A 23,013-nucleotide genomic window follows, 5' to 3' on the forward strand; every position below is an offset into this window, starting at 1 on the left:
AGCCCACTATTTGGTACCATATTGAGAAGCATGCACTCTCTCCACCACTGAAGCTCTGTAGCAGCAGTGTGTGCCTTCTGCAAGATGCACTGCAGAAATTCACCAAAGACCCTTAGACAACTCCTTCAAAACCCATGACCACTTAAATCTAGAAGGGCAAGAACAGTAGATACATGGGAACACCACCTGGAAGTTCCTCTCCAGGTCACTCACATCCTGACTTGGAAATATATCACCATTCCTTCACTGTTGCTTTCTCAAAATCCTGGAATTCTCTCCCTAATGACCTTGTGTGTCAACCTACAGCATGTGGACTGCAGTGGTTCAAGAAGGCAACTCACCACCATCTTAAGGGCAACTGGGAACTGACACTCCCACCCCCCATCACCAAATCATCATCCCCCAGACTATACAGAACCGCATCACCTCAGGAGATCTCCCACCCACAGCTTCCAACCTCATAGTCCAGGAACCCCGCACTGCCCGGTTCTACCTCCTTCCCAAGATCCACAAGCCTGACCACCCTGGCCGACCCATTGTCTCAGCATGCTCCTGCCCCACTGAACTCATCTCTACCTACCTCGACACTGTCCTATCCCCCCTAGTCCAGGAACTCCCCACATATGTTCGAGACACCACCCACGCCCTCCACATCCTCCAAGACTTCCGTTTCCCTGGCCCCCAACACCTCATCTTCACCATGGATATCCAATCCCTCTACACCTCCATTCGCCATGACCAGGGCCTCCAAGCCCTCCGTTTTTTCCTCTCCAGACGTCCCCAACAGTACCCTTCCACCGACATACTCGTTCGTTTGGCCGAACTGGTCCTCACCCTTAACAATTTCTCCTTTGAATCCTCCCACTTCCTCCAGATCAAAGGGGTAGCCATGGGCACACGTATGGGCCCCAGCTATGCCTGTCTCTTTGTTGGCTATGTAGAACAGTTGATCTTCCGTAATTACACCGGCACCACTCCCCACCTCTTCCTCCGCTACATCGATGACTGCATTGGCGCCACTTCGTGCTCCCACGAGGAGGTTGAGCAATTCATCAACTTCACCAACACATTCCACCCTGACCTTAAATTTACCTGGACCGTCTCTGACACCTCCCTCCCCTTCCTGGACCCCTCCATCTCCATTAATGAAGACCGACTTGACACTGACATTTTTTTACAAACCCACCGACACCCACAGCTACCTGGATTACACCTCTTCCCACCCTACCTCTTGCAAAAATGCCATCCCATATTCCCAATTCCTCCGCCTCCGCCGGATCTGCTCCCAGGAGGACCAGTTCCACCACAGAACACACCAGATGGCCTCCTCCTTTAGAGACAGCAATTTCCCTTCCCACGTGGTTAAAGATGCCCTCCAACGCATCTCGTCCACATCCCGCATCTCCGCCCTCAGACCCCACCCCTCCAACCGTAACAAGGACAGAACGCCCCTGTGCTCACTTTCCACCCTACAAACCTTCGCATAAACCAAATCATCCGCCGACATTTCCGTCACCTCCAAACAGACCCCACCACCAGGGATATATTTCCCTCCCCACCCCTTTCCGCCTTCCGCAAATACCGTTCTCTCCGCGACTACCTGGTCAGGTCCACGCCCCCAAACAACCCACCCTCCAATCCTGGCATTTTTCCCTGCCACCACAGGAACTGTAAAACCTGCGCCCACACCATCTCCCTCACCTCTATCCCAGGCCCTAAAGGAGCCTTCCACATCCATCAAAGTTTTACTTGCACATCCACTAATATCATTTATTGTATCTGTTGCTCCCGTTGCGGTCTCCTCTACATTGGGGAGACTGGGTGCCTCCTAGCAGAGCGCTTTAGGGAACATCTCCAGGTCAACCACATCGCCCCGTGGCCCGACATTTCAACTCCCCCTCCCACTCTGCCGAGGACATGGAGGTCCTGGGCCTCCTTCACCGCCGCTCCCTCACCACCAGACGCCTGGAGGAAGAAGGCCTCATCTTCCGCCTCGGAACACTTCAACCTCAGGGCATCAATGTGGACTTCAACAGTTTCCTCATTTCCCCTTCCCCCACCTCACCCTAGTTCTAAACTTCCAGCTCAGTAATTGTCCCCATGACTTGTCCGGACTTGTCCTACCTGCCTATCTTCTTTTCCACCTATCCACTCCAACCTCTCCTCCTTGACCTATCACCTTCATCTCCTCCCCCACTCACCCATTGTACTCTATGCTACTTTCTCCCCACCCCCACCCTCCTCTAGCTTATCTCTCCACGCTTCAGGCTCACTGCCTTTATTACTGATGAAGGGCTTTTGCCCGAAACGTCGATTTCAAAGCTACTTGGATGCTGCCTGAACTGCTGTGCTCTTCCAGCACCACTAATCCAGAATCTGGTTTCCAACATCTGCAGTCATTGTTTTTACCTAGTAAAAATACTGGCCAACTTGCGATGTCCACATCACACAAGTTAATAAAAATATTATCTCGCTTCAATGGTGGTTTATGCCAGTGTTTCAAATTTGCAAGCTTCATGTGTTTAAATGGTTCTACATTTCTCTTTTGAAATGTTGGATTCTTAATTTTTAGGCACTGCCCTCTCACATGAACTCCTAACCAGTCGAAATAGTTTGGTTGCAATCCATCTGTTTCCCCTTAATATGTTGAAGTTAGGTGAGGTCCTCCCCAAACTTTCTAAATTCCAGATAAAGAACTCTAGCTTGTGGTATCTCCTTGTAATTCAATAATTGGTGTTTGACTAACCATTACTGCACTGGAGATTGTCTTCGAAAATTCTGTAGATACTGGAATGCTTCCTGCTGATTAGAAGATAACAAATGTCACCCCACAGTTCAAGAACAGAGCAAGGGAGAAAGCAGGAAATTACAGACTTCGATTAGATTAATTACAGTGTGGGAACAGGCCTTTCGGCCCAACATGTCCACACCGATCCTCCAAAGAGCAATCCACCCAGACCCGTTCCCCAACGTTTACCCCCTCACCTAACACTATGGGCAATTTAGCATGGCCAATTCACCTAAACTGCACATTTTTGGACTGTGGGAGGAAACAGGAGTACCCGGAGGAAACCCACGCAGACACGGGGAGAATGTGCAAATTCCACACGGACAGTTGCCTAAGGCGGGAATTGAACCCGGGTCTCTGGTGCCGTGAGGCAGCAATGCTAACCACAGTGCCACCATGCCGCCCACTTGTACATCTTAGATCTGTTGAGGGAAATGTGGGCAAGAATATGACATGAACATAATGTTGAAAAATGTGAGGCTATACCCTTTTGTGTCAGAGTATCAAGTGTGCAGAGTGTTTCTTAAATGGTGAGAGGTTGGGAAGCATACATGTGCAAAGGGTCCTGGGTAACCTTGTTAATAAGTCACTGAAGCCTAACATGAAGGTGCAGCAAGCTATTAGGAAGGCTAATGAATGTTACTGTTTATTGCAAGAGAATGTGAGTACAGGAATGGTTTTGGTCTCTTTATCTCAGGGAAGAGTTTGCCATAGAGGGAGTGTAATAAATGTTCACCAGATTTGTGATCAGAAGGATGGACTGCTCAATGTAGAGAGATTGGGCAAACTGAGTCTGTATTTTCTGGAGTTCGGAAAAAGAGAAGTGATCTCATTGAAATATATCAAGTCGGGATAGACAGGGTAGATGAAGAAAAAATATCCCCCTGGTGGGGGAATCTAGATCCAGGGACACAATTTTAAAAGTAAGTGGGATACTACTTCTGATGAGATGAGAAATGCAGTTATCTTACACATTGAGGAACTTTGGCATTCTCTACCCTGGAGGGCTATGAAAGCCTAGTATGTATTTAAGGCAGAGCTTGCGTAAAAGGTACAGAAGTGTTCAATCAGCTGCAATTGGATTTAAATGGCGGAGCAAGCTCCACAGTGTGAATAATCCCCTCAAGCCTGTTCCCCCATTCAATATGGTCATGACTGTCTGTTTGAAATTCCAGATTTCCACCCATCTCAATAACCCAATTTCCCCCGACAAACAACAATCTATCCACTGCTGCTTTGAAAAGTATTCAGTGACCTGATCTAAGCACCTTGAGGCAGAATTCCAAAGTTGTATAGCCATCTTGTGGAAAAAAAACCTCATCTCTTGAAGTCACCCTAAAAGGGTGACCGTCAATTTTAAAACAGTACTCCCCTCATTATTGGTACATTGAGCTATTTCTGCTACAGTATCAGGCTTCAAATTCTGCTCAAAATACATCCATTCCTGTTTCTTGGTTAATGCGAGCAATGTGTATTCACCTAAAGATAGAAACTGTGAAATACAGAATGATGGAACAATTTCCAGTTGTCTTATTACCTGTCTCATTTGAGAACTCCTTCTTGGGATTACCATTGACAGTAATATCTTTTCACAGGGCCACCGACATCTCATCATCAAACAACAGCAAGTTTTCCGCTCACTGGTCCAGCTTCGTATACGCAATATCCTACTCCGCTACAAAATATTCCCTCGAGTGTACCTCAGGGTGGTAACCCTCCCCAACATCCCTTTCCTGGGCAACCAGTCCCAGTGTCAACCTTCACCTCGCCTCCCACATCTACAGGTTTGACTGGCTCAACTCTCCTTCCTCCATCTGGGGTGCCAAGACCCCCAGTAATGCATGGACCACCACTGTCTGGACAGCCTCAGGCAGGCCTTCCCCCATCCCAGCCTCCGACAGGACATTACCCACCTCAACTGAACCACAGACCTGTAGGTCTTCAGTCTGGTATGCCAGGGGTAGTGACTGGCCCACCAGCTCAGGGCTTTCAAGCACATCCAAGTCAACCCAGTCAGGGACTTGGACCTCAACAGAATGGTAAGTTTATATATGCTTAATATCGGGAGCAGTGATTGAAGCATTGGGGATAACCTGTCTAGTATTTTGTGCAAAGTTATAAAGTTGGACTCTGCTTATTTGAGCCTGTAGAATTTAAATGAATCTTATCAATGGCTTTGCAAAGAAAGAACAAATTTAAGTTTGATTTTCCATTCAACACTCAATTAGCTAAGCTATGCATTTAACAGGGAAAGGTAGGGGGTTAAACGGTTTTGTAACATTTGATTAGATAATTTCAGAAAAATGGGAGCAGAATGCTGTGAAAATAAGTCATGATTTCCTTAAAAATTCTGGTAGTTATCTTCAGCTGCATGTCAGAATAATTTGAAGCTGCCAGGAAAACACGATGATTTTCAACATGCTTTTCATCATGCTAGAAATGAGCAATCGGATTCCTCTATCCCAATGCAGCCTTTTGTTTTACCCACATGGCAATCTGTGTGACTTCATGAGAAATTATCATGGTGACTGTGCAACCAATATTGATGTCACTAGCCTCCTTTTGTGAGAGAAAATGGTGTCCTTACCTGGTCTAGAATACCTGTGACTCCAGACGCACAGCATTGTAGTTGACTCTGAAACAGCCAAGCAAGCCATTGTCATCTCGGAAAGGAAAAAGAATGAGACCAGGTGGATAACCTGGCATCGACTAAGACACTGATGTCTCAGACACTGATGTCTCAGACACTACCATAACCATCCCAATGTCCTGTCCCACCGGCAGAACAAGCTGACAGATGTGGTGATAAAGAAGGGTGTTGTCCTGGGAGTTCTCAGCATTGACTGCAGGCCCTGTCAAGTCCCTGAACTAGTTGAGTCCTCAAGTGCAAAGCTGGTAGACTGGTTCTGAGGCGGGTGGTGTGGGAATCAGTGAGGGAAAAACATACTGACTCTCATTCTCAATAGTTTGCATGCCACAGATGTGTTCATGACATTGTTGGTAGGAATGACCTTCGCATGGTGCTCTGGCCCGAACCGTCGATTTTCCTGCTGCTTAGATGCTGCCTGACCTGCTGTGCTTGTGAAGACAAAATCTTGTCTTCAGTTTGAGAGCACCATCTGTTATATTGTTGGGCTGAATCACCTTAAAAAAAAATGTAATAAATTTGTGAACACGTCAAACATCTCAAGACTGGGCCTCTAAGAGACTCTGTGGCCATCAGCAGAATTGTACTCAAACACAACCTGCAACCTCAGCGCAGTATATCCCATGCTGTACCATTACCATCAAGCCAGGCAATCAGCCCTGCCTCAGTGAAGAGTGCACTGGAAATGCCAGGACCAGTGTGAGGCATACCTGAAAATGAGGTGTCAACCTGATAAAGCTACAAATAGATGGAAGTGGGTACTGCAGATGGAGTACTTGAGATTAGAGTCAGATTAGATTGGTGTATTAGTGTGGAATATTCCTAATGAAGGGCTTTTTCCCAAAACATCAATTTTTCTGCTCCTCGGATGCTGCCTGACCTGCTATGCTTTTCCAGCACCACTCTAATCAAAGCTACAAATAGGGCGACTTGTGTGCTGAACAGTGTAAGTACAAGGCTAGGTGATTGCATAACCAATAATTCAGATCAGATCTAAGCTCTGCAGTCTTGCAACATTTAGTTATGAATAATGGTCGACAATTGAATAATGCACTAAAGTAGGAGGTTCCACAAGTATCTTCTCAATGATGGGGGCCTCCACAACAGTTCAAAAGATAAGGGTGAAGCATTCATAATAGTCATCAGCCAGAAGTAACAAGTCCTGTAGAGAACCCTAACGTCATAAATGTCAGTTTTCAGCCAATTCAATTCACTCCACATGATATCAAGAAATGGAAGGCTATGGTCCTTAACATTATGGTTCAGAACTTGCTGCACTCCTAGTCAAGCTTTCCCAATACAGCTGCAACACTGATATCTACCTAACAATGTATAAAATAGCCCACATATGTCCTGTACACACAATTATGGATCTGCTCTCGATCCTCAGTGAAGTGATGGAAGATGTCATCAACAGTGCTATCAAACATTATTTGCTCCGCAATGGCCTAGTGTTATTATTAATGCAGAGCCCAGATCATGTTTTGGGAACCTGGGTTTGCATCCTACAATGGCGGATGGTAGTAGTTGAATTCAATAATAATCTGAAATAAGGGGCTAATGATGACCTTGAAACTATTGCCGATTGTGAGGAAAATCTCATCTGGTTCACTGACATCTTTTCGGGAAGGAAGTAACTCCAGACCAATAGCAATGTATTTGATTTGGGCAGTTAGGGATGGGCAATAAATGCTGGCCTAACCAGTGACAGCCACATCCTGTGAATGAATGAAAATACAATCTCACTGATGCTCAGTTTGGGTTCTGCCAAGACCACTGAGCATCTGACCTCATTATAGCCTTTGTGCAAATGCGGACAAAATAACTAAATTCCAGACATGAGCTAAGAGTTTTTGCCCTTGACATCAAGGCTGCATTTGACAGAGTGCTGCAATTAGGAGCCCTGCAGTCATACCTCACGCTAAGAAAGATGGTTGTGGTTGCTGGAGATCAGATCAGATTTCTGCACAAGTTCTTCAGGGTAGTGTTCTAGACCCTAACAGCTTGAACTGCTTCATCACTGACCCTCCTTCCTCCACAAGGTCAGAGTGAGGAAACTTGATGTTGACTGGGCAATGTTCTGCACCATTTGCAATCACTCAGATACTGAAGCAGTTAATGTCCGAATACAGTAAGGCCTGGACAATATCCAAGCTTGGGAATCTAGCTGCCATCCTTGACCTTGAATGGCAATACCTGCTTCAGATGCCCCACTGTCAACACCCTAGCAGTTGCCATTGGTCAGACGCTGAACTGGACTAATCACAAGTACATGTGGCTACAGGAGCAAGTCAGAGATTAGGAATTCTCTGACAAGTTACACCCTGCCTCATACCACAAACCTTGTCCACCATCAGTAAGGCCCAAGTTAAGATTGTGATGGAATACTTACCCTTGCCTGGATGAGTGCAACTCCAACAACACTCGGAGCTTAACACCATCCAGGAAAAAGCAGCCCGCTTAATTGACACCACATCTACTCTATCTACCACTGATGCTCAGTTGCGGCAGTGCACACGATCTACAAGATAGACTGTTCCTTTGACACTACTGTCTAGAAGGACAAAGAGAGACAACACATTGGAATACCAGTACTCGCAACTTCTTTCAAATACCCACCAACCTGACTTTAAAGTACATTGATGTTGCTTCAATGTTGCTGTGTCTATTGGCAGGGCACAAGCTACAGCGGTTTAGAAGGCATTTCAGCACCTTCTACAGGGCAGTGGGGATAGGCAATTACTGCTGGTCCAGCCAGTGACACCCATGGCCCATTAATGTATAAAGCAAAAATCATGCTCTGTATAGCATAGTGTATTAATGAATTGGCTTGAGAAACACCAAGGGTGGGAATGAATGTTTTTCTGAATGCTGAACTGTTCTGACCTGCAATGTGCTGCCTGAGTGGATAGTGAAGATTTAGCAGTAATTTAACAGGAGAATTAGACAGATACTTAAGGGAAATATTTGCGGGGCTATGGGTAACAAGCAGGGGTGTGGGACTAATTGAATAACTCAGGACTCGTACAGACATGATGGACTGAATGGCCTCCATTCTGATATTTTTACTCCATTTTTCTGTTTGGTATGGTTTCTTATAAACCTGTTTGGACATTGTGACACTCTGAGACAGGTGAACTTGTCCCTGTGCCTTCTGGCTCGGAGATAGGAACACTACCACTGCACTACATAATAACTTCACACTCAGTACCCATAAGCTTTAGGAATATTTCTGCCTTGGGTTCTGCTTACTGTCGCAAATGAATATTCGATTGTATTCAATTTGTCTGTGAACCTGTGCAAATGTATTTTTGGGCGATCCACTTCATGGAAGCAGTGGTGTGTCTGATTAGAGTTTGTGAACAATGGTGACTTGTACACTACAACTTGCTGATTCCTTATTAATCCTGCAGGTATTCCTTGGTGTTTTGATACACACACGTTTTGTTTGCTACTTGGCTTTTCTTGATTTGTGATGTCCTTTCAGGTTCTTTTGGACAAGTGAGGTCGCCCCAACCGAACTTTGCTGCACCTTACACTGGAGCACCAAGTTACCCCAGTCAACCCCAACCACAACAGAAAAGGCTGGACCCAGATAGCATTCCTAGCCCAGTAAGGACCATGATTTGTAGCTGTTGTCTTACTGGCTGTTGTATTCTAATGTTTATAAAATTGTTTCAGTGTTTTCGGAAGAAGACGGTGGCTTCATGGGAATGTCGTTGGACGCTTAATCCTAGGCTAATGCTTCGGGGGCATGGGTTCAAATTCCACAATACCAATTGATAGAGCTTACAATCAACTTAAATTGGAATCTAAAGCTACTCTTGTTAATGGTAGCTGTAAGACTATCATCGATTAGCATATAAAATCATCTCGTTCACTAATGTCCTTTAGGGCAGGAAATCTGCCATCCTTATCTGGTCTGGCCTACATGATTCCAGACCCACAGAATTGTGGGTTGACTTTTAACTGCTTCAAGGGTGATTAGGGATGGGCAGCAACTGCTGGGTTTGTCAGCAATGCTCACATCCCATAAAGAAATAAAAAATACTCTTTTTCTGCTTATTACAAGAATTTGCTTGCATCTGTCCATTGTTTACAAACTTGGGAGACCTGAAGGTAATTTTTGTATTTTATTTGCATGTGTTTTCCTGAACATGTTTGCACTTCTGTTTGGAAATTTGATTTTGTGCAATGCAGAATATCATAACCGTGCAATTCATTGCGAATGACACAGCTTCAAAGTAACATTCCTGCACTGAAAAGTTGTTATGCCTGAGGGCAATGTCTGCAGTCACTTCTGCTTCAGCTTGGTGGCCTGAACACTCTGCTTGTGGTGTGTTGGTATTGTAACTCTGGTAGACAGCAGAATAATTTTTTTTCCTGGGCTCCCGAGTTCGTTCTTTTTGTCAACTCTAAGAATCCTAACTCTGCCTCTCTTTCTGGTTGCCTAGGTTGCAGTCTCTTCAAGCTAGCTGTGGGGCAACAGGCCTGGTGCCATGCACCCTGTGATTAGTTGACCATCTCTTTGTTCAGTCCTGTTCTTCTGTTAACTCTAAGTTCAGTGTTCATTCTGTCTTCTCACCTCTCTGTATCCTTGCTTCTCACTCCTCATGAGAATGGGAACCAGAGGGAAGAGCAGGAAACTGCTTGTGGAATCAGTCAGGCTTAAGAGCAAGTCTGAGCTTGAAGCAGGTATTCAGTAGTTATCTCTAGTTGCAACTTCCTGTGCTACCAATGTTGGTTTATTTGTGTATATGACATGTAACCCATGGTGATGTAATGAGACATTTATTAGTCATTTAAGCAAAACTGTTAATGTGGGGAATCCATAGTTGATTAAGTTGATTCAAGATTAATTTAGGGTGAGAGGGGAAGCTAGTGATCAGTGCCTGGTAGAGTTTTGTTAGGGTAGTGAAGATAAGAACTAGAATCATTTAAATTTTGGTGAGACTTAAGGGTTATACTGGATTGTTGAATTAAATGCTAATCAATGTGATGGCTGTAAAGCTTTTGATTCAACAGTTTTATTCAAGACTCATGAAAACAATGATCACAAGCCTTTTTTTTTTGGGGATCCTGTCCAGTTTATGAGAAAGATATGGCTGTGTTCTTGATTTGCTTTGGCTCAAAGTAATATGCTGTCAGTCTCTTGCAACACTCTTCTTACTGATCCATTTACAGGGATAGGAACAAAATGGTATCCAACAATATTGTGGTGTTGTAATGAAGTCAGGAGTTGACATGAGCATGGGAAACTCCATTGGAAGTTTGGGGGAGAAGGTAGTAAACAATCCATTGCAGATTTTCCTTTGGCCTGTCATGCAATCCTGACAAGCTTCTTGGAAGTAATTCTGGTTAAGGTGCTTGAACTATTAAAACTTCTCAACCTGGGAAGGGGTTAGTGAAGTTCCTCTGCTGGAGTCACTTTTATGCATCTAATTAACAATTGTAGATGTTCCAACGTCTGTGGACAATTCTGAACGCTGGATGTATTTGGGTAATTACCTTGCAAGACATTGAAAAGGAAAATAAAAAGGGGCATGAAAGCTTGATATCAAATAAGTTTGAATTAAATGCTATTATCTATCAGTATTTCTGTTTAAAAAGTTACTTCTGTCGGTTTTTGAGTTAACACAATCAGACAGTTAGAGTTGAAATGCTAACGCTTTTATTTTATTTATGAAATTATCATTCCAGCCAGATTACTTTTGAATATTGAGCTTTTTAATATTAAAGCTGTGGGAATGTGAACAGGCCTGCATAATGCATAGAAATGATAGATAACCAGTCTAACTGAATAACACAGGTTGCATGTGCAATGATGTATGTGTAAACGTATGTCAAAGGACTTGCTAATGTGGCACCATTCATGTGGGAAGATAGAAGTAACAACTGTTACTGTTCTGTTTCTCTCCTGTTTTGCTGCTCATTTGTGCCTTTTTAAGCAACTTAATGAACTGCCACCTCAACAGAAAACAAGACATAGAATAGATCCAGATGCAATTCCTAGTCCAGTAAGTCTGCTTGTATGTTCGTGTGCTGTTACCACCTTCATTCCTGCCTTTGCTTTTCATTCTAAAAGGCATGTTGCTCTATATGTGACAAATGTGCTGTAAGGTCACAAAATCTTGTCAGTTTAATTGCACTTTGTCTACAGCTTATTTTGTAATACAACAATGCTGTGTCAGTAAAATAACTACACAAAGGTGAATTCTTACAGTATAAATCTTTCTGACAGTATCAATAATTTTTGGATTGGTTAATGTTTGAGCAAATTAATCTGGTGATCTACTTTGGTACCTTACAGACAGTGGTAGATAAAACAGGATTGCTGAAAATCCAATCTAAACTTGTTTCTTCAACTTAGTGAGTATTTGTGGTCTTAGTTGGTGTCACACATTTAAACTAATTTTTTTTGGTAAGCTGTCACTGTTGTTTGCAGTTGCATAAATATCCTTTTCAAGTAATACAACCCATTTTAGCCCTTCCACATAGTCTTTCTGCCTCCCAAGTCACATGCAAGAGCTAGCAACCCTATTGTAATACTTGCTACCATTGTTTAGTAGTTGCATCAGACTTAGAAAACTGGTTGAATAATAATAAAGTGGTTTTTATGAAATAACTTGCGGCAATATTCTGTTGCTGTATCTTAACAGCATGTGCCTGCTCAGAAAGCTGTATGAGTCATTTGTGCTTCAATACTGAATTTCAGAATATAAATTTGGCTAGGTTTAATGAACACAATAAATGGATTTACTTGTTACAAATATTTTTAATAGTGCTCATTGAGAGCCTCTTAGCTCTTGGAGATCATTGCAGTTACTTTGGAGTTGTTTTTGACAGAAAAACAATATAAGGTACTAATAAGCTGTGCTCAATTCAAGTCAAATGTTTGCATTTTCCCCTCTACTACAAATTTCTACTTTCTATTCCACTTACTGGAAACTTCTGTCCTGCTTACTTGACGCTGACCCATGCACCTAGCAGCAACCAGTGAACAGTCTTCAGAGTTTGAAGTCTGTGTTAATTTCTTCCTCTTCCCTAGGCATTATGAAACCAGCTGTGGTCCCACCTGCTGTGGCTGAGGTCAGCTAACTTAGTACATAGGAGAAATCACACCTGGATTTATTCTGACCTCTTGTGCAGGATTGCAGCAGGATTGTTTGTTTACTGAATTGCTTGGGAAGCTCTGTGTTTGTTCAGTCATATGTGATCATAATGTCCACTTAGGTCCTTTTCCAACCAGCTACTTAGATATCTCCACAACTGAAAGACTTGTTTTTGTGTTTTATTGAATGACAGTTTGAAATGTATTGTATACTTTGACAGATCCAAGTGATTGAAGATGATAAGTCAAACAGAGGAACTGAACCATTCTCAACCGGTGTGAGAGGTCAAGTTCCACCACTTGTGACTACTGACTTTGTGGTAAAAGACCAAGGTAACATCCTTAAGACTCTTTAACATCTTCAGTATTTGGTGTGAAAACCACCAAAGTAAATGTTTTGTCACTGGAGTTGGCTACCTTGATATTTGCTCTGATTGGCAAGACATTGTCCTGAGAAGAGAACCAGAGCAAGCTGTCACCTTTTTTTTTGACTTGGAGAAGACAGTGTATACACCTGCCCTTTCTGTCTGCAAGGTTCAGCTGTTTTAATACGTGGCTTCTAGTCCATGCAAGTGTGTCACACTGTAGCCCGATTGATGACTTTTTTTCAGCTAAGTGACTGTGTACATGCATATGCAGGGATGTTCTCTCTGCAAGCAAAGAGGATATTTCAAGCCTCAAGTTGTGTTTGATCTGCCTGAGAGCCGATACTTTTCCATTGCTTTCTCTGTGGTAATGCCTTGACCAGAGTCAAGTGCCACCCAGTCAATAACCTCTACTGGATGACAATTTCCTCTGTTTGAAATTTGGCATTCTTGTGTTTATCCTGACAAGTAAAAAAGGAAAAAGTAAGTGGCAAAATGGCAATATTGCTAGACTAGTAATTCTGAATGTTCTGAGTGCCTGCGTTTGAATCCCACCATGGCAGATGGTGAAATTTTGAATTCAATAAAAGTCAAAATAAAAAGATAACCCAATGGTGATCATGTACTCATGATTGATGTCATTAAAAACAAATCTATCTGGCTCATAAATGTGCCTTAGGAAGGATTTCTGCTGTCCCTAACTGTTCTGGCTTCTCTGGCTCCATGTTTATCGCAATGTGGTTGACTCTTCTGGACAGTTAGGAATGGACAATAAATGCTGGCTCAACCAGCAGTACCAACAGCCCATGAAAGAAGAAAAAAAAATTCAACAATAATTAAGTTCAGCATTACGAAGCAGGAGCAGGAGTGTATTTTATAAAAAATGACTTGTTTGTGCTTGTTTTGCAGGGAATTCAAGTCCTCGATTTATTCGATGTGCGGCTTATAATCTTCCTTGCACTTCAGATATGGCAAAGCAGTGCCAGGTTCCCCTTACTGCAGTCATTAAACCACTTGCTACATTACCAGCTGATGAGGTAATTAATGCATTGCATTTTTCCACATGTTTTAGTTTTTCTTTTCGGAAGGATGTATTCTTAGAATTGTCTTGATTTACTTTCCACTTCTCAGCATATGTGTGTCGGACAAAAGCATGGAGTCTTGTAAGCAAACATCCTTCAACTTTGAATATCTCAGTTGGATTACTTTAGGGGTCATTGGCTTGGTTGTGTTTTATCTGTTTGATCATTATAGCTCTCCCATTGGTGATACATGTCTGAATTGTGATACGCAGTTCTGGGTCAGCCTAGAGAGTAACAGCTACCAATATGGAGACATCAAGATTTCACGTATTTGGTAGTAAGAGCTCTTCTCCCTGTCCAAACTCAGGAATGTAAAGAGAGGAGAGGGATCATGCTCTGGAAATTATCCGTCTAATTCATATCAGGGAATATATTGATAACCTTCCTGTGGGTGAGAAAATCTTTCCAGAGACAGTGTGGCTTTAACACTTTCCAAATAAACCTCCAACATTGCCTTTGTTGCCAGACCAACCCAAGACAAAGGTCAGTATCAATACCAGAAATTCTTCATTGCATCATTGACCCGATGAAAGCATTTCACTTCGAAAATTGCAAATCTGTATTGATAGTAATGCAAAGATTTGGAAGCCCCAGAGATTTTGTCATGTCCCCGCAACTAACAACTTCCCTGAGTGGGAGATCTGAAACAGATGCCTTCAAAATCTATCCTAGGGTCAAGCAAGACTCTGTGATAGCTCTTGTACTTTGCTCAGGTGGCCTACCGAAAATGTCACTGGGATAATAAACCAGAATAGGTTTGAGTCCCATTGTGGCAGATGATAAAATTTGAGTTAACGAAAATCTGGAATTAATAGGTAGCCTGATGGTAACCATGGAACCACAGCTGATAGTTGTTGAAAACCCACCTGCTACACTGGTGTCCTCTTGGAAAGGAAATCTAACACCCTTCATGGTCTGGCCTGAGTGTGACTTCAGACACTCATCAATGTGTTTTACTCTTAACTGCCTTCTGGGCAATTAGGGATAGGTATTAAATGCCAGCCTAACCAGCAATGCCCTCATCTCATTAATTTTTATGAAAATCTGTCTGACAGCGGTTATTTACCTCATCAAAAATCAGCGCTCCAGTATCAGAATTAAATATCACCTTGATGGAAACATCTTTGATTAACCGTAGTGTAGTTTTGGTACAGTAGCAATCAGAGTTGAGTATAATCATGATCCACTGTTTATACCTCATTGCATTAATTCATATTCTGTACTGGATTTGCAAACTAATCTCGAACTCTTCAATTCTGCATGCAAGAAACTTGGCCTGTCTTTGAATGTTGCCAATCAAAGCTCTAAAGCAGTCCCAGTCTCTGAAAACGCTACCATTGACAAAGAGGTGCAATATTGGATTGACTGCACCAGCTCTGCCTTCTACAATCTATCACAGTTTGTGGTTGAAACCAAAAGCGCCAATGAAACAGAGCAGTTGTCACCACACACCTGTATGAAAGTAAAACCTGAACACTGTATCAGTGACACACAAGAATGCTAGAGAAATGCCATCAGCAATGCCTCCTCAAAATCTTCTAGATTCAGATGTTTCATTGTGATTTGGACAAGTTGAGTGAGTGAAAAAAATGCATGGTAGGTGAAGTATAATGTGGATAAATGTGAGATTATCCATTTTGGGCAAGACGACATTCAGATTATTATCTAAATGGCAATAGATCGGGAAGGAGGAGTTGCAACAAGACTTGGGTATCCTATATCAGTCACTGAGAGCAAGCAAGCAAGTGTAACAAGCTGTGAAGAAGGCTGCTGGTATGTTGGCCTTCATCGCAAGAGGAGCTGAATACAGGAGCTGCAATACCTTGCAGCAATTATGCTGGGCCTTGGTGAGACCACATTTGGAGTATTGACTACATTTTTGGCTTCCTTATCTGAGGAAGGATTTTCTGGCTATAAATACACAGAGGAAATTATTTTTCTCCTTGCTTTGTTTCTTCTCATGTCTCCTTTGTTCGATCTTTTGTATTTCTTTCTACCAGTTTCTCCCCTGACTGCTTCTCCATTTTTATCCTTCTCAAATTCTCCTCACACTTTCCTTCCCTTTCATCTTGTATCCGACCCACTCTTCATCCTCCATTAAAGCAGGCAACGTTGGATTTTGTTTGAGAGATGATATGGTATCCTCAAATTATGTTACATTCTGAGCAGCTCATTCCACCTCTAAATCAGAATTTTCCATCATTCTGCAATATGCCGAGGAAATTTGATCTGATTGCATGTGGGTAGGTCTGTGTGGTTGCCAGCATGTAGAATTACATTCTGTATGGTTGCAAGGCATTTGAAGCTGCGAAAACTATTGTAATTTTAACTTCCTTTTCAACAGGTTTGTATGTGGTGGAAAATTAATCTATAAATTGAGTCTCTGAAACATATTTTTGTGAAATTAAAAATTGTGCATTAGGCACATTGCTTTACTCTAAAGTCCTTACTGGCCACTTTTACTGTCAATTTTGCATGAGTGATGAATCCTTTGCTGTCAATGTCACTTGGGATTTGCAGCTTTTCATATTATCAAAGTTTTCTTTAGTTGAAGTTCTCTGTGACAACAATAGTTCCATTTTGTTTGGTGCAGCTGTTGAGATAAATCCATAAACTGTAAGTGACACCAGGCTTTGGAGGTTGTATCAGCACATTTTCATTTGGACGTTTTGAATTCCTGGGTCATGCTCTTGTTAGGTGTGGTTAACATAGTCCACGTGGATTGCATTTTTCTTTTTGTGGAATTAGGAAGAAATCTTGGGTTGGAATGCCTGAAGGGTTACAATGTCCATGTTTCCAGGATAGTACATGTGAAAGTGTTTGAGGTCAATCGTTAACTGCTATTGTAAAAACTCTGGCAGTCTGTCCACGAATGTGCAATTATTTTGAGGCACCAATTTAGAAGAAACTAGCTTAATACCACCATGACTTTGTAAGTATCCACTTCCGTGTCCTTGTTTGAAAGGAGTTGGCCACTGAAGAATTAAAAGTCTATTCTTGTGAAACCATGACCACTAGGTAACATTCACAGGCTTTAAGCTGGTCAAGGGTAGATTTAGGATCAACCTTTGTCTGAGTATGTTCTAGTGAAGTATATTGGGATCTTTTACTACTTGAAAGACATTCTATAAATGCATGTTATTTCATAGAGATTAGTGATGTCTCTGTTAAAAGCATTGTGGAATCAATACTGATAATTGATTTTCTGTCATTACATTTTTGACCCTGCTTGCAGTAGTATACAACAGTAACTGGTGACTATTTCCCAATGAAATGATGTAAAAATGTGAGCAAACTGTCTGTTGTACTATCATTGTATGTTGTCACATGTCATAACTGTGTTTACAGTTTAGGTTTCTAGCTGCTCACCTTTTCTCCAAATCGCATAAGTTATTTTGTCTGATTATACCCTGACCTAGTTTATCCCATATTCATGTCACAATGCTTTACAAGTGAAGAAAGCAGAGAGGATATCCTAAATGTTCAACATTGACAAACAAACAATGTAACAAAGAACTAAAAACAAGTTTGGAGCATGATTGGTAACTTGAAACACAAAATGGCGCACAGTCAACTCAAGGGTTGTGTTACTCCCAGGTGTATGGTGATCACTCTATTGTGTCAGTTAGAAGGGAATGAAGGATTCTGGCACCTCTGAACAAGAAATTCAGTTTAATGGCAAATGCTGTTTTGCTTTGAAAGGGCAGAGTTTTATTAATTGTTCTTTGCCATCTGCCAGCACGAATGGGAAAATCATTGTATGATGGAATCCTTAGTTAAAAAGTTCATACCTTGCTGACCACAGCCTGCAAATCTGATAATGACCCATTTAATCTTACTCTCTGCTTTCTGCCTGTTAACCAATCTGCAGTCCATTTTACTAAATTTTTCCCATCCATGAGTGTAACTTTGTTTGTTGATCACCTGTGTGGGACTGGATCAAAAGCCTCCTGAAAACTGAAATAGACCACATCTCCTGGAGGCATGTGACATGGTGATGATCTCATAGTCCTAGATGTATACAGCACGGAAACAGGCCCTTCAGCCCAAATCATCATTCAGGTTTCCTAAACTGAACTAGTCCCATTCGCCTGCCTTTGGCACACATCTCTAAACCTTTCCAATCCATGTATCTGCTATACTTCCTCTGGTATTTCATTCCACATATACACCGTTCTCCTTGTGAAAATGTTGCCCCTTGGGTCCCTTTTAAATCTTTCCCCTCTCACCTCAAGCCCTAGAGCCTTAACCAGAGTGAATCTTAATCTAAACAATACAATTTTCAGTGGGATTCTGGCCTAAGAAATACAAGTTCTCAGTGGCCATAGCACAATCCAGGTCTTGACGCTGTGCAGCTGACCTGTTTCAATCTGTGATCATCTTTTCAATGAAAACTCTCCTTTTATGCGATCAACCACAGACACCCCCCCCACCCCCCATTATCTTGTTTGATAACTTAGTGAATCAACATTTTTCTGAGAAAAGCTTTTCAAGATACGGTTTCAAAAAACACTGGTCCTCCTTTAGAAACTGAATTACTCTGGGGATAACAACAATTTTCACAAAATAGCATTTAAAAAAAAATCTAGACTTAATCAGCATACATAGTAGACAAACAAAATACTGAGATGAGCTGAACAAGATAACCATGTGAATGTGTAATTAAGGACATAATTAGCTTCAGTATTTTAAGTTCAAAGATACATTTTTAGGGATTATACTTGCTTTACATGGGGTCAAACAGGCAATGCAGGCAGTATTGCCGAAATGATGGTGATACATTTAAGACAAGTCCATGGGGCACAGGCTGCGTGTAGTGACTAAAACATAGAAATAGGTCATCCTGCAGCAACACTGGTGTTTCACATATTTACTTGGATATAAATCGTGATTTGCCCCAACTTCTGGAAGGATTTTTTGAAGCTTCTAAAGGTTGACTTACAAGCCTTGAGTTCGTATGATTGCATGGTTAAACTGGTAATGATTAAAATTAAATACTCTCAAACCAGTACCTCACAACTTCAGACATTTGGATTTCTGCTGTGTGTAAATCTGCAAGGCCTCCCCTCAATATTTATGGAATGCCTCCATCATCTTACTTATCTACCAATCCCGAGGGGACCTTGTCATTGGACTAATAATCCAGAACTCCAGATTCTGGAGCCATGGGTTTGAATCCCACCATGGCGATGAAGAAATTTAGTTTAAAAAAAAATCTGGCATAAAATGTTAGACAACGGCACTATTAATTGTCATTAATTCCCATCTGGTTCGTTCATTTGTTTTATGGAACACAGTAAAGGTACTGTCCCACCTGGTCTGATCTACATTCAACTCCACATTCACAAAGTTGTCTCTTAAGAACCCTTTGGGCAATAGAAGATGAGCAAAAGTTGCTGGACTAGCTTCTATTGCAAGAGGATTTCAGTACAGAAGTGCTGACGTTTTGCTCCATTTTATCTTGAGTTGCAATGACCAGTCCCATCAAAAGCGATTGGGCAAACTGGGCATCATACGGTAAAAATATGAGAGGTGACCTCACCAAAACATCTAAAGGAATAGACCGATTGATGTAGGTTAGATGTTGGCCGTTATTGGACAGCATAGAACCAGGGAGTACAATTATAAAAATAAGGGCAATATAATTTAAATCCAAGCTGAGCTTTTTTTCTCATAGGGTTGTGAATGACTGTTTTACAAAACAAAGTTAACCCATTTTCATTGAATAATACCGGATCCGAAATAGCTTTTACCCAAGTTTGTTCCTCAACATATTGCTGCAGAATGTCATATACGTTCCAGGAATTCTTAGCATCAGACTTCACTCAGTTTACCCAATCTCTATAGATTGAAGTTACCCAAAATTGTTGTTTTCATTACTACATGCAATTCTAATTCCATATTTTATACCATGTCCTCCTGCATTATACCTACAATTTGGCAAGTTAGAAATCACTCCTACCATTATGTACCACCCATTCTGTTTCTTAATTCTCCAAACATCCTGTTCTTTTGATCCAAGATCCCCCCCCCCCCCAACTAATGTACTAGTCCCATCCTTGATTATCAACACTACACCATCTACTGTTCCATTCTTCCTGTCCTTCCTAAGTATGAAATATTGTTTAATCTTCAGTTCCCAGTCTTGGACACCCTGCAGTCATGTCTCCATAATGGTAAATAAATCATATTTTACTCCTAGCACCGTAAATTGACCTAGTTTGTTGTCTATGCTTTTTGTCTTGAGTGTTTTTAATTCTGCCTTTTTAACACTGTTCTCCAGTTTTGGTCTGGTTGATTTTAGGATTTGTTTCTGTAGTTTTCCACCTTTCACCTATAGCTCTTCTACATCCCATAATCAGCTTTCTTTTAATTGTCTCTGAATTCTCTCTTCCGTTTTCATTCTCCTGACAAGCTAGTTTAAACTCTGCCATCACGACTCATGAATCTCATCCTGAGGATATCTGCCCCAGTCCAGCTAAGAGTGACCTGCTTTGAATTAGTTGTTGGGCTTGTAATTGCTTTGTGACCCATGAAAATCGAAAAATTAACTTCTAATGGAAACTCTGATCCATTTCAAAGAAATAAATGTCTGAAATGTTCTGCTTTATCCAATGTAGTACAGTAAGTTTTTGTTATTTACCTTGCATAATCCAACAATTGAGTTGGCCTGGGCAGAAAAATATGCAATACTGGAATAATTTTCTACTTAATGAAACAATTAAATCTTCCTTTTGATGTGATGAGCTCAGCCTATGTGATTGCAATTATTTCTTGACAAAGATAGGGTTGTTTTGGCACTCAGTATACTTAGGATAAGTTCCTTGAGTGTTTTAGCACCAACTAAATCATAGGCCCCGTGTTTTGTTAATGAGTACTGAACCAGAATTTGACAGAACAGGAGCATCTTGTGAACTGAGAGATTGGTGGTGGGTGTGGCGCCATGAATCACAAACCAAGGTTTTAAATTTAAGTAATGTCAAGTGATAGGATGTAAGTGAACTTTGCTGAACTATGAATCAACGAGTGAACAATGGGAAGTATTTCTAGAATAATTGGTACAAAACGTATACTTAAAAGGCTGCTTCACTGATGTAATTAAGCAGCTGTAATCAACAAATGAGTTAAAATTCAGCAACAAAAACAAAAATTGGTGGAAAAGCTTATTGGTCTGGCAACATCTGTGAATAGAAACTGAGGAAGGGTCACTGGAACCAAAATGTTAATTCTGATTTCTTTACCTAGATGCTGTCAGATCTGCTAAGCTTTTCCAGCAACTTTTGTGTTAGTTTCTGATTTATAACATCCACAGTTCTTGTGTTTTTTAGTTAAAATTCAGCATTTAGCAGAACGAAAAGGGAAATTCAATAAAAAGTGACAATCTGTTGTCTGGCATCAGCATGGCTATACTAAGAAAGTAATGAGAGACAAAAGAGGAATCTGAATAAAACAACCACAGTAAATATCCTAGCTAACAGCAAGTCAAATTCTACGCACATTCAGAACAAGTGTGTCGAATGGAATACTGGCAAATGTAAAACCAGATGCATGCATAGTTACCAGGAGCAGATGGCAGTGGCAGACTCGATAATTGAGTTGAGGTGAACATGCTGGAAATATTTGGAAGGGCGGGCAGTATCCAAAGACAAACCCAGCTAATATTTCGGCATAGTGACCTTTCATCACTTCAGTGACTTGAGTAAATTTTGGCTGCCATTGAGTACTCTGTTGTCAGAAGTGCAAGCTGTTGAAAGAGACTTAAATGAGACCCTGCCTGCCCATAATGCTTTTCGTAAGGAAGAAATATTTATCTGGTGGTCAGGTCAATATTAATGTCTGAGTGAACATCACTGAAACAGTCTCACTGGTTACCTCATTTGAGTGTGGGACCTAATTCAAATTGACAGCTTTATTTATCTTTGTGACAAGTGAGGGTGTTTCAGAAATAATTTGGTTAAAAATGCAAAGTTGAGAACCCTGTATGGGTAAACATGCCTTTATAAATTTGCACTCTGGTATTTAAGTGGTTGATGTGAACGATTTGTTGCTAACCTACTGTATATACTCAAGTAATTGACAAACTTTTTGACTACTTTTTAAGGTTAAATTTATGGGGTCAACTATTACATGGAAACTACTTTTGAGGGGCTGAAATTCATGCCTATCAAAATTCATACCATATCATTAGCAGCGAAGCCCAATTGATCTTTAAAAAACTAAACAATAAAAGATGAATTATTGGTAATTCTGAAAACCCAGAGCCGGAACCCAACAGCCAGCGGACTGGAAGACTGGGTGCGGAGCGGAACAACCAGCAGACCGGAAAGCTGGAGTGGGACATGGTGGCCGGCACATTGACTCATAAATGTTGATCTGTTATCTATAAAGAGCTAGGGTCAACCTCTACGTGAGATAGATGGAAAATTCCAGGTTATTTGGCCAAAAAAAGAGTACATGAGATCGACTCTTACTCAAGTGTATACGGTATCTGAAATATGCCATAATGCAATTGTGCAAAAGAATTTATAACCTCTGTTCTGTAAATTTGACATTTCCTCAGGATTTTTCTTGATTCAAAGAAACATTTATATTTTGTCTTCCAGGCACCCCCTTATATTGTGGACCATGGGGAGACTGGTCCAATAAGGTGCAATAGATGCAAGGCTTATATGTGCCCCTATATGCAGTTTATTGAAGGTGGACGGAAGTTTCAGTGTGCATTCTGCAGCTGTGTCACTGAAGGTAATACCTTTTATTCTTTTCGAAGCCAGTTGTTGAGCCACTTGAAGGTTAAGCCTGAAGGGGTCTCGTAGAAAACGCTACTGAAGTACAGCACAGTCAAGTTCATAAATCTTCATGCAGCACCATGTTGGAGGTTGCTGAATAGATCAAGGGGCTCCATGTCAGAGCTTAGATGTTCTGCTTTTCTTTTGACATCATTGCACGCTTGGTGGTGGGCAGAGTTGAAAAGCATCCCTCGGTTGACACTCAAGTAAATTGCTGTCAAAACGCCACTGATA

At 41.6% G+C, this 23,013-nt stretch overlaps 1 protein-coding gene across 2 annotated transcripts in view; it reads left to right on the plus strand.

Moving 5' to 3' along the window:
* The window catches only part of LOC140484764 (protein transport protein Sec24C-like), a 75,147-nt gene that overhangs the window by 28,595 nt on the left and 23,539 nt on the right, over positions 1-23,013 (plus strand). Inside the window, exons 5-10 of one of the 2 annotated variants that reach the window (XM_072583581.1) lie at positions 4,384-4,827; positions 8,923-9,047; positions 11,384-11,452; positions 12,768-12,879; positions 13,821-13,948; positions 22,597-22,735. In XM_072583581.1, coding sequence (XP_072439682.1) covers positions 4,384-4,827; positions 8,923-9,047; positions 11,384-11,452; positions 12,768-12,879; positions 13,821-13,948; positions 22,597-22,735 — 1,017 coding nt within the window. The remainder of the gene's footprint in view (positions 1-4,383; positions 4,828-8,922; positions 9,048-11,383; positions 11,453-12,767; positions 12,880-13,820; positions 13,949-22,596; positions 22,736-23,013) is intronic. The other variant, XM_072583582.1, reaches the window with a different exon arrangement.

Source organism: Chiloscyllium punctatum, chromosome 13 (genome assembly GCF_047496795.1).
Source record: "Chiloscyllium punctatum isolate Juve2018m chromosome 13, sChiPun1.3, whole genome shotgun sequence".
In the NCBI taxonomy this organism is placed as follows: Eukaryota; Metazoa; Chordata; class Chondrichthyes; order Orectolobiformes; family Hemiscylliidae; genus Chiloscyllium; species Chiloscyllium punctatum.